Source organism: Morone saxatilis, unplaced genomic scaffold (genome assembly GCF_004916995.1).
Source record: "Morone saxatilis isolate NCDOM2014 unplaced genomic scaffold, NCSU_SB_2.0 Contig12, whole genome shotgun sequence".
NCBI lineage: Eukaryota > Metazoa > Chordata > Actinopteri > Moronidae > Morone > Morone saxatilis.
The window spans coordinates 24,448,452-24,460,458 of NW_023339674.1; the positions used below are offsets into that span (position 1 = coordinate 24,448,452).

Genomic DNA, 12,007 nt, shown 5'->3' on the forward strand with positions numbered 1-12,007 from the left:
ACCTGGAATATTGGATTTTGCTGTAAGAGGAGCTTATAGTTTGGAGAAGAGTTATAGGAGCAGGGCAGAAAATGGATACAGATAAGGTATTTCCTGCTATTATGCAATGCTGATTACCTTGAGGCACTTTGAGTGGGCAGATAAAAAAATTCTATTTTCATATAAGAACAAACAAACAACAACTTTGCTAATGCATAAATGAAGGAGTGGCACCACTGGAGAGCACAGAGAAATACTGAGATGGATTAGGGCTCTTCCAATTAGATATAGTCCTCATTGGGTGCCTGATTCCATCTGCATCTGAGATTTCAAATTTCCATGCATAAATTCAGTTTACCTTTCATTACCAACAATAATCCCTCTTTAGTCTTGCAGCCCACACCTGCTCATTACCTTGTCACTCCATTAACATACATAAAAACCTAATAAGTAGCCTTGGTAACAAATGACAGGACATGTCTGTCACACAGCCCACCAGAATAATTCCAACAATCCTCATTTGGAACAATTTGTAACTGCTGCAATTATCATTAACAGAGACTGTGAGGATGACCCTGAGGCAGGTGTTTGTGACCGTTTGAGTGAAGTGGAGGCTAAACCTGAAAAAGACTCTCAAAAGAGGAATATTGCTTTATTAAAGCTGCTTTACTGAGAGATAGCTGGCAGACTCATAAGAAATAACTGTTCTTAGCCTTCCCCCTCCTGGTGACACTCCTGTATTACATTTTTTCCAGATGTATCCAGTTTTCTTCAGAGTACAAAAGATATTAATATTCAAAATGCGTAGGAGTGGGCTCACTTTTAAAAATGTCACACACCAAGTTTTTTTTCTGCAGTGGCAAAATCCTTCAGTGATTCTTGTCTATTTAACTGGATCGGAGTTTTTCAGATTGAGAGAGACTTCTAACTGCAAGAGTGGAGGGAAGAGGTCCTGTGTGGAGCAACGTAAGATTACAGGCCTTTAAAGTAGTCAGGTGATATTCTATATTTTTGTTACTGTCCTGAATCCTCTTAAAAGACCAACAATGAATGTATCCTACTAACAATTATTATGCATGTCCATATATCTTATTCCTCACACACACATCACCCACTTCCTTATCTCCAACGGTGTTGCTATCAGAGGAGAACAACAAACAAGTTTTAATAACATCTGCCTCTTGGAAATGTGGAAAAGAACAAGCCAGGATCCCACTGAGAAGATAGAGGGGTTGTGTTGAACACAGACTCAGAAAACCTGCGACAAACAAGTCATGAAAGGGAACCCCCAAGGAACCAGGAAAAGGCGTCGCCCCAGGAACAGCTGGAGAAGAGGTGTCCAGGTAGAATTGTCCAGGAGTGGGCTCAACTGGGGGGATCTTGAAAGAACTGCCAACAGTAGAGGACATTTGCCAATGGCCTATGCTCCCTGCATAGAGGAGAGGACTTGAAATCCTGCTCTACCACATGAGCTGGCCGGGTGCCTCACACTGTAGTTTATTTTGATGCAAACCCACATACACCATCCTGCTGCCCCAAATACTAACTAGAGCACCAAATGTTGGTTGAAAATAATTGTTTTCTCCCGTTTGATTGCTAAAAACTACAGTGGTAAGCTGTTTATCTATTTTATGTTTTTAGTCTTTTTTAGAAATGAAAGTAGAAAGCCACATAGCGAATGGGGAGGTCAAAGTATTGCAAGATAGACTAACATGTTGTTGGTTTTTGTCTTTTGATGGGATGTGTTGACAAGCCTTATCTTTTAAATGGGTTGACTGATTATAAAATGCTTCTTGTGAACCATCCTTTTCTGATACCATCAGACAGTCACATTGTGTAAGAGTGCTGCCTTGGTTGAATGCAGTTAGGACCATGAAATCCTGATCCTAGATTCTGTGAATTATATGGGAAAAGCATGTTCTTCTTTTAAACTGACACAATGGTCACCTGTACACATGGCACAGTTGCATATAAATCTCAATTATTCCAATGAAACCCCCATCCACTGCTCAGTAACATCTTTCAGTCTAACATCCTGTTTGTACTATAGTTTTACTCAGCATGCAGTATGTATGTGGATTTGACAATTTAAAAGTTGAGAGTTCCCTCAAAATATTTAATGCACCGCATATGGAACGACACATTATTTTTATGGAACAGCATTGCTGGAAATATGCCATTCTCACTTAAATTTACATAACAGATGGTGTGCTTCGCTTTGAGTGTGTTTTATGTAAATGTGGTGACTAATGTTTTCTACAATGAGCCTGGAGAGTGAGACAGCAAAATATTATTTAGAGTGACCCTTATGTCCCCCCCCTTGTTCCTCTAATGTGATGGAGCCGCAACTTGTGACAAATTGAACTGTTGAGAGCAGATTTAGGCAGTTAAGGAAGGATTAGGTAAACACTAATAATTCATTCTGTCAGCTACTCCTGACCTAAATTCCAGTTGTATAGTCTTAGTAGTCACTAAGATAAAACAATGGAATTTTTTTCTTTGCATTTTTATTTCCTTAGGAAATTTTTTTTTTTTCCATGAATGTAATGGAATTATAATTTATAGAAATATAGAACAATGAGTTTATCTATTAAAAAAATTGAAGTATGATTTTAGACAGTGAAAAAAATCATTATTATACTGTATTTTGGAGTCCATTTTAATTAAATTAGCTAGCTTCATTACCTTTACCGTAAAATGACAACCCATTTGGTTATATTTTTATGTATAGCATGTTTTTAGAAAATGATTTGGCCCCTATTAAAGTTTATTCTTCTATTCTTTTATTCTTTTTAGTAAGACCTCTGAACCTATAATATGTTGGGGGGAAAAATTTACTTTTGACACTACCTGTAAGGAGGCAAACTAAAATGGGCAGTCTGCTTAAAGAAACAGCGACATCTAGTGGGTCCCTTTAGCATTACAGCCTGAGTTGTAGAGATCGGTCAGTCAGGTTGAATTAACTACAATAAGATAATAGTGACTCAAAATGTGCTCTACCAAACAGTTGAGCAGAACATTAAAGGGTTAACCTCAGCAAAAAATCTGAGATTAATCTTTAATAACTTCTGGTAATCTGGTCCTATAGTCTTCGCCTGGTGGTCAAATGGATGTACTGCAGGCAGAGGTGTGAAACAGAAGCCTGAAGCTGGGGCTCCAGAATACCAGGAAGACTTCAGGACACACCATAACACAACAGGACACACCCTTCAGTAGCCACAGGGTCACGCTTGTGGACAGTGAGCTGCTGGGTCAGGGTCAGATGTGACCGACAATGCTGTGTGCTTTTTTTTTTGGTTTTGTCATGTGCATGTCCGGGGATTTTCTAGAACACAATCGCTTCATTGTAGATAAGTGTATCAAATGTCTAACACAGCAGCCTTTTATGGGTTGCTCCTCAAACTGGATCACCCCGAGGGAAGAGGTGTTTTTTTTCCTTAAATAGATCTCATATAATTTAATAAATGTTTGTTTTTTCTTCTTTTCAGTTTTAAAATGTCATGTCTTTCTTGTTCAAATGATTACAAATGTGACTGTGGCTAAGCAACATAGCCTATAATGTAATATTTTATCATTTTGAAATTGAGCTACATTGCAACAGAGGTTCAGTTGGTGTGTGTGAAGTCTCAATATCAGATTAGTAATTAAAGGTTATCGCTTTTCTTGTGATGGCTTACTCAGTAAATATACTGTTGATGCTAAGCATGTCTGATCCTGATTCTCCTCACATACATTATATAATCCACAGCTTCATAAGGCTTGGGATTAGTTTCTTTTTATAAAAGTGATTTTTGTTTGTGTGTGCATGTGGCCAGCCTGGAGAAAGGGGACAGAGTGCTAGTCACGCTGTAGGAATGAGAAAAGAAGCCACAAAAAGCCCAGGAGGTGAGTGACCTTCATCCAGGGACATGTGGCAAAGTAATAATAGCACAGGAAGTTGGGAACTTAGAGCATGGCCTTCAACGTGAATCTCTCATTACACTACATTATAATTGATCACGGCTCAGCCTATGTTTATGTCTAATCACTGCAATCAGTAGCTGCTGATTAGCTCTACTTGATACCAGGGAGATGTGCATACGACAGAGGGGGAGCTGGAGAAAGAGGAGACAATAGATTGGTGCCACAGTTTTCATCAGTCAAGATGCAGCAGGATGTGATGGCGCTCTGTTAATAAATCTTGACACCATACATGCAGTACACAGATACATTGCCAGTGACACTCCCCCTGCTGCTCCTCTCCTCCCACTGCAGTGCACACATGGCCAGGCACCAAAACACCAAACAGGCTGAGGCTAGAAAGAAAACCTCAGTGTGCCTCAGGAAAATACCACTTTGAAATGGGGCCGTGTGGAAAATGTGATGTAACTGTGAATAAAACCACAGCCAACATTCAAAACACAGTGCTGGAAACTCATTGAGTAATTAATCAAATTGCTGTGCCGTATAAATGATAAGTCATTAATAAAGGGAGCTTGCACATCAATAATTTAGAAAGTGCTTGTTATTGTCGCATTACATATGCAGACAACAGTTCACATGCAGCTTTAGAGGATTAGTGTGTAGGATTTAGTGGCATCTAGCAATGTGGTTGCAGATTGCAACTCCCTCGCTTCACCTTCCCCTTCAAAGTATGACGGGAAACTACGTGAAAAGTTTGAACACCCCTAGAGCATCTAGAGCCAGTGTTTGGTTTATCCCTCCTGGGCTACCATAGAAACTTGGCAGTTTAACATGGCGGACCCCGCGGAAGGCGACCCTGCGGTGTATGAAGATAAAAGCGTCTCATTTTAAGGTAACAAAAACAGAAAAATTCCTATATTTAGGTGATTATACACATGAAAACATAGTTATAGATCTTATAATCAATTTCTGCCAAAAGATCCTCCTAAATGTTGGACTTTTAAAGGTCTGGGAAGCCACTAAATCCTACACACTGGTCCTTTAATGTCTGAATTAGGAATGTGGACGATGTGAGTACTGGCTGGAGTCATTTGCTCTCTCTTTAATTCACCAGCAATCATTAATACTCTTTTGCTACCTAAATCATGCACTGGCTACACGCTCATGCTACTATTTTGCTGGTCAGTGGGATGAGATAAAACTACACTGTGCTGAGTTTAATACGTGTATATCTGACCATGAGACAAGATATTATATACTCTAGCAAACATTTCGTGGAACATTAAGAAACATATTGAGAGCACTGAGAACAAATAAGGTTATGACTTGAATTGTTTGGGAAATACAGTTATTATACAACACCACAACAGAAAGAAAAATGTCATCATTTCTTATCTTATGTACAGTGAAATATAATTAGCTGAACAGACCATAATATAAATAACATAATATTACCGGTTAGGTCAGATCAATGTGACTTTATTTTGGGTTTCTAAACCGTATATTAATTTAGTTTAATACCACATTTTCCAGTACCATGAATAATATAAACACATTCATTGTCAACAGGTAAATTCTACCACACCTGCCTGGCCTCTGCTGACCTCCAGCTCTGCTCCTCAGTGAACACCTTGCCTATTTCAAATCCTTTTAATTCCACTTATTCTAGATAATATTGCTCTGGTTTGGTTTGAAAAGCCTAAAATGCACCCAAACCCTAGCCTAATGATGAAATCAAGAGAACTTGCTGTAAAGATGAGCACAGATGGAGGGCTACAAAACCTTTCATCTGAAGGCTGATGATGAAGGCTGAGCTTTAACACCATCTATAGATTGGAATGCGCTGCTTCTGCGGCTCAGTTCAATCACCTTTGTGTGTCGCGACCGCTGTCCAAGGTGCTAATCCTGTGATAGTCAGCCAGCAAAACACGTTAGGATGTTTGCATGGCACATGGGAATAAAGATGCCTCACATAGAGCAGAATAGTTCTCCATTTACTTTCTAAGTAGGTCATCAACTTACTTACTGATTTACTGGTATGTACCAGAGTTACACAGAGTTGTTAGGATTCAGCTCTGTAGCTGCTATTGTTATTGTTTCCTGGTAGGTGCTGATCAGTAATATTGTATATGTTTCTACCTAGTGTGTATATACAAATATACAAATATAATATAATATATACATATACACACACAGCGACCTGTCCAGTGTTGGCCAGAAAATATTTTATGTTTAAGATGTTCAAATCACTGACAAAAACACACCTTTTCAAAATGGCTTTTAAAATCTGAGTCTAATGTGTTTTTAATATTGTAATGTACTGTTTATATTTTTTATTACCTTTGGAAAAGACACAAAAAGAGAATAGAAATAAAAAAAAAACACAAAAAACAATACAACAACACAAAAAAAAAAAAAATTTAAAGTCAAAGAAACAAAAATCACCTTACATACCTCCTTACCCTCTTTTCTCTTTTTTCTTTCTCTTTTCTTCTACATATAATCTCATCACTAGTCACATCCCCACCACCACACCCCCACCCCAGTCTCACACAACTTCTTATCACACGCCACACAACCATGAAAGCTCTCTACCCCAGAAAAGCGTCTTTTAAATAAAATGTTTTATAATGTATTATTATTATTATTAAGATGCTCAAAGTTTCATGCTTTTGTTTTAACAATGCCAATAAAAATGACAAAATCAGTCAGTTTCACTTGATTAAGAATGATTTTTTTAACTCACAAAATTGAGTAAGTTGTACTTTTCAGTCAGTCAGTTTCAGCAATTTTTATAGTTCCATTAACTGGTTTTACAGTGTGTTTTCAAGTTCTTCCTCAGGTGTGTCTAAAGACAGCTGTTTCATTTATTTTCCTCCAAAGGGACAAGCTGGCTGACTCCTGCTCTTCCTGAGAACTTTGTCACACATGAGTAAGTGTAAAAATTGCCCACGATGCTCGAGGACTTTGTGAAGCCGGTCTTATGACTGGCGAATTGTAATGGTGCATACTGAGAGCTGGCTGTTTTCAGATGACTTCCAGACATGTGCCGAGTTTATGGCCTATAAAAAGCCAAACATCACCAGCAGTGCACTTCATTTGCAAACAAACCGGCGTTTCATGTCCTACAGAGGCAGAAAGAGAAGTCTATGTTCCAGAGTGAAGCATTATTTGGTGCTGAAATCAGATTTAGAGGCATCATCCTTGTGTCTTATGCTCACTGAGGTCGCTGACTTTTGTGCAGCAGGTCGTCAAGCATTGCCGTGTTAAATTGCAGGTCGTGCTGTTTAGATTTCTAACACTCGACATGAGTAAGTTTCACGGTGAGCTGACTCAAAGGGAGCAGGAGTTGCTGAAAATGCGGAGAGACAGTGACACTAAGGCCGCCGAACTTGCCAAGATGGAGAAGATGCTGCAGCAGACCAAGAACCTGTTGGACAAGAAGAAAGAGTTTAGTTCAGATAGCATGGGCTATCAGGAGAACATGGGTCTGTATCACAACACATTCTAACTTCATATTAGAATTTCTTCTGTGTGTCCTCTTGTTGGTGGCTGTGGTGTGACTGTGTCTTCTGGTTGCTCCTTGCAGTGGAGGACCTAGAGGAAAAGGTGCGCTCCAGCAGACGGTACAGGAGGAACTCCCTCCATCACACACAGATGCTGGAGAGCCAGATGAAGACTGTGAAAGGCGAGCTGGTGGGCACGCTGGACCACCTTCAGGAGCTGAGGAATGTCTTGCGCCGTTCCCAGCAGAAAGCCGAAGAGCGCAAAGCCACGATGGAGAAGCTAGCGGCAGGGCTCAGGTGAAGCATCTGTCTGCGGCTGCTTTCAATTTGGATCAAGGTTTTGACCTTCCTGATGTCTTACATCCTGCCAACGAAGATGTCTAGAGTTTACATTTAACAAGACCACACCCATAAGCTGGTTAAATGGAAGAAGAAAGAGACTTTGAGCTGCTGTGCTGGTACTCACTCTGTTGTTTGGCATCCAAAGACTCAATTTAAAAGACGATCCATGGTATTTCACAACCAAGCCAACAAATGATATTTTTCCCTCTATTCCCCATTTTTTTGTCCTGCTCTTATTAATCTCATATTTTGAAGGCTTGAACATGCTTCTCTGTGTCTTCTGGAAACAATCTGAAGATGATTATAAAAATGCTGCTGCTTATACAAGTGGGAAAGCCACAGAACAGTTTTCAAACTATTAAATCACACATACAGTGTTCCATATTTCTGCAATGTTCTTTTACCTTTTCAGTTCTGAAATATGGAGATTGCACTTGTATGAAATCTCAGAGGCAATAATGAACATTATTCATCCCCTAAAAATATATCCTGAGCAGCCCTCCTAAATGTTTTTTTTTTCTGGGTTGCTGTATGCTCATCCATTTATGACAAGAAAATATGATTGATGACATTCTTCATCCGCAGCCCCGGGAATGACTTCCATGTCATTGCTTCATGAACCCAGTTTAAATGAATTCAACCCTGCCAATAATAACATGTAAGTTGTGTTTTGTAATGTGAATCTGTAAGTTAATCAAGTAATTAGTTAATTGTGATGTTATTAAATTCTTACAAAGTAATCTTGTGCTGTATGAATTGTTTCTTGCACAGTAATAGCAACATTTGTTAATTTTATTTTTGGACTGGTGTACAGGAAAAACACAGTTGCACCAATTTTGTCTTTTAAATGAAGCGCACATATAAATCATTCTAAAATGAGAGAAAAATCGGATGCATGCCCTTTTTTTTTGCAATGTTTCTTTCCCCAGTTGACAGAAAAGTGTCTTTTTGAACTCCCTCTGGGATCAATAGCCTGTTGTGTGTTTCCTGCGGTGAGTCATCTGAAAGCTGTATTTGTGCCTTCCCTGTGGCTGAGATGTGATCACACCTAATTTAGCACAGCTTGTTTCACACCGCGTCACATGCTGCAAGGCTGACCCTGACCTAGACATTAGATGGTAATTATAACACCATTACAGTTATATAGACTCTTCATTATGTGCAGCTGCTCTGGCTTTTCCTGTCCCTGGATTTCAACAATGTTGTCTGCTTTCTTATCGAGTCCACAACACTATCATACTTATGTTATGGACATTATATGATATTATATGTGTCTTAGGGTTGACATGATGCTCATGTTTCTATATAATAGCTGAAGCACATAAAGTGAATCTGATTTGTGATCATTTGGGGAAGAAACTAATGATAGTGAAGAACAACAACAAATGCACAAATATGGATATGATGAAAAGTTGCATAGCTTCACTTCAAGAATTTAAAAATAAATAAAGCAGTATAGGAAAAACAACACTAATAGCAGCAATATTTAAAAACAGGGTAGTAAGACTATTGTGAAAATAAAAATAAAAATAAAGGTTCAATTTTGTATTTATAAATAAACTGTGTTTGTGGCAGCAGTCTCTGGGGATAGGTTCTCACCATTCTGTTCTGTGGTTGGGCAGGGAGTGTTTACCATCACACAGTGTTGCTGATTCATAAACATCCTTATTGTTTATTTCTTCTTAAAATAATGATTCTGTTTAGCTTTTCATCAAATATAGTCCAGCTGTTTCTGAGACACAGGTAGATGATCAGAACAAATGAGCCTGCAGGGGGCAGTAGAGACTTCAGAGAGCTGTCTGGAAATGAAACAAGCAACTTCTTCTTCTTACTTCTGTTCTTATCCTCCTCCTTCATACGACCACATGTTAGGCAACAATTGATATTATTGCACCTTTAAATATGAAACCATCCGGACCAGAACAGCCTTCATCTGCAGCATTTATGACTGAGAATGGATAAAAAACCTATTCATCTATTCACTCTTTACCCATTTATTCCTTTCCCAAGTCAAAGGCAGGGAGAAAACCTCATGTAGTACTATACAGACAAGTTATTCTGATCATAGTTATGCAGCTTTACCAATGAACCACCACTAAGCCGAAGGGACCAAAACAATATCCAGTAATTTACTATTTTTATTGTATATGACTGTATCCAGCAGACACTTCATAGGTTTATGAAGTTGTCACGCCCACTGATGAACAGCTTGCATTTGGCTTTGTGTTGTGCTCAGTCACTACTCACAAAATTTGGCAAGCCATTACAGGGTTCCTCATTGGCATCATTGTTATTGTTGTTGTAGAGAGATTGTTAGAGCACACTTGAAATGAAGAACTTAGTAAATTTGTATTCACATTCTTGCAGAGAGTTAGATATAAACATGAATACTACTGAAGCAAGATCTGGGAGATGTTAGGTTAGCTAAGCATACAGATTTGAAAGAGGGGGGAAACAGCTAGCATGGCTGTCCAAACTAAAGGAACAAAATCTGAGGGGGCCTTATTGTCACTGCATAAACTGTATAATTAAAAATGAACATAGTCTCCATGTCACCCAGAGGTTTCTGAAGAGCCGTTGTAGAGCTCAGTGTGGTGGCTCTGGCCTTCGCCATCTTGCCAGTTCTGACAACACCAACTCCCAGCTAATCCAAAAATGGGCAAATATGTGGAAAGTGGGTGGAGCTGAGGCTTAATGAAGCCTGGTTACTGAAAACAACTAAACCCACCTGTCACTCAAAGAGGGAATGTCCATAATTATACATACATTTAAGCCTGTCATAATTTAAATGTGTGAGTTATATAAAAATTCACCCCCGTTTATTTCTACTGTAAAGCCAGCCTCAAGTGGCCATTTGAGGAACTGCAGTTTTTGTTACTTGTCTCAGTGTTGGCTTCATTTGCCAGCCACATAGGTTACATTTGATTTTTGTATGGATTAAACAAACCAGATATAACATGTTTATCAGTGAAAATTAAAGGTGCGGGTAACAGGATTGTTTTGCTTTTGGACAGAGTCAAGATAGCTGTTTCCTTGTGTTTCCATACAAACATGAAAGTGGTATTCATTTTGTCATTAACTCTTAGCAAGAAAGCAAATAAGAGTATTTCCCAAAATGTACAACTATTCCTTTAATGTCTGTCAATTCTACATATGGTATATTTTCTCAGCTGTAAGTTAACCTCTTTATTTTTTGTGTTTAAGATTAAATAAGTGGTTCAAAACTTACAGGGATTTATCACTCTGATTTCCCTGTGTTTAAGGGGTTAATATTTATATACCTGAGTCTCTCTTGGATTAAATAATGGCTGCAATCCTACTTTAATTGCCATACATGTATATTAAAGGGACAAGGGAGAGGAAACAGGTTAGTCTGCCTGCCAACAATACAATTCTCTGTTCAAGTCTAATAATGTCTAGAAGCCATTTGCACGGATGCCCTGAGGTACTGTGGCACCACCTACATGTAAGCCACAAACATTGTGAACTGAGTGACATTGTTTTCACACGGCACAACTTTTCAGCTGCCATTTTATTCTGTTATGTGTTTCTTTGTGTTGCATAATGAACCCACTGTGACAGAAGATTTAATAAATGGTTTGGAATTGTTTGTGTGAGCTGGTGCTAAGTTTACTGTACATGCATAGAGAAAAACATATTGTCTACCAGAGCTATGACAGATGTCCTTGTTATGACATTTGCAACATTCACTGAAACCAAAAAGCCCAGAAAGACGCATCGTAACAATGAATGTGGTGATCACAGCCTTGTTATCACTGGATTTTTGAAATACTGAAAGACTTACTTGTTCTGCTCTGTGTCTGAGACATCTGCTGATTCTTCAGTATAGTAGAGGTGAAAGGAATTTTCTTCAGAACACACTGTCAGCAGGTTTTACGCACAATTTCTTCTGTAGAACGTAACTGAAAACTATTCACAGTGAGGTCTAACCTGAGTGGGATGTTGTTTTTGGAAACCATTGCATTGTTGAGGCACGTCAGAACCTAGCTAAATAAAATCCAAACTATCTACATTGCCAGATACCACAAAACGTTTGTGGGTTACAATTATCAAATGTCAGTGCCCCTTTATGAGTAGTAAGAAGTGAATGTCAGAGTTTGCATCCGACCTGCAGCAGCTTTTGTTTAACCCTTTACAATAACCTTAACCAATTGTTTTAGTTGCCAAACCTAAAGCCCCCCTCCACTCTTTCTTCTTTTTCCTACAGTGTGATATTTGAATGCTGTATGTTTGTGTATTTGTGTATTGTTTGACAC

General features: G+C 38.7%; 1 protein-coding gene across 1 annotated transcript; it reads left to right on the forward strand.

Annotated features, from left to right (window-relative positions):
* The first annotated feature begins 7,327 nt into the window (after window positions 1-7,327).
* Window positions 7,328-8,404, forward strand: si:ch73-389b16.1. Its single transcript, XM_035653912.1, has 2 exons — window positions 7,328-7,370; window positions 7,472-8,404. Exons 1-2 carry the CDS (start codon window positions 7,349-7,351, stop codon window positions 7,687-7,689), a joined length of 240 nt encoding a protein of 79 aa, XP_035509805.1. The 5' UTR covers window positions 7,328-7,348; the 3' UTR covers window positions 7,690-8,404.
* The last annotated feature ends 3,603 nt before the right edge of the window (window positions 8,405-12,007 follow it).

Coding starts and splice junctions, on each gene's coding strand:
- si:ch73-389b16.1 (XM_035653912.1), top strand. CDS start 7,349: ATGGGCTATCAGGAGAACATGG. Junction 7,371..7,471: donor GGGCTATCAGGAGAACATGG/GTCTGTATCACA, acceptor TGCTCCTTGCAG/TGGAGGACCTAGAGGAAAAG.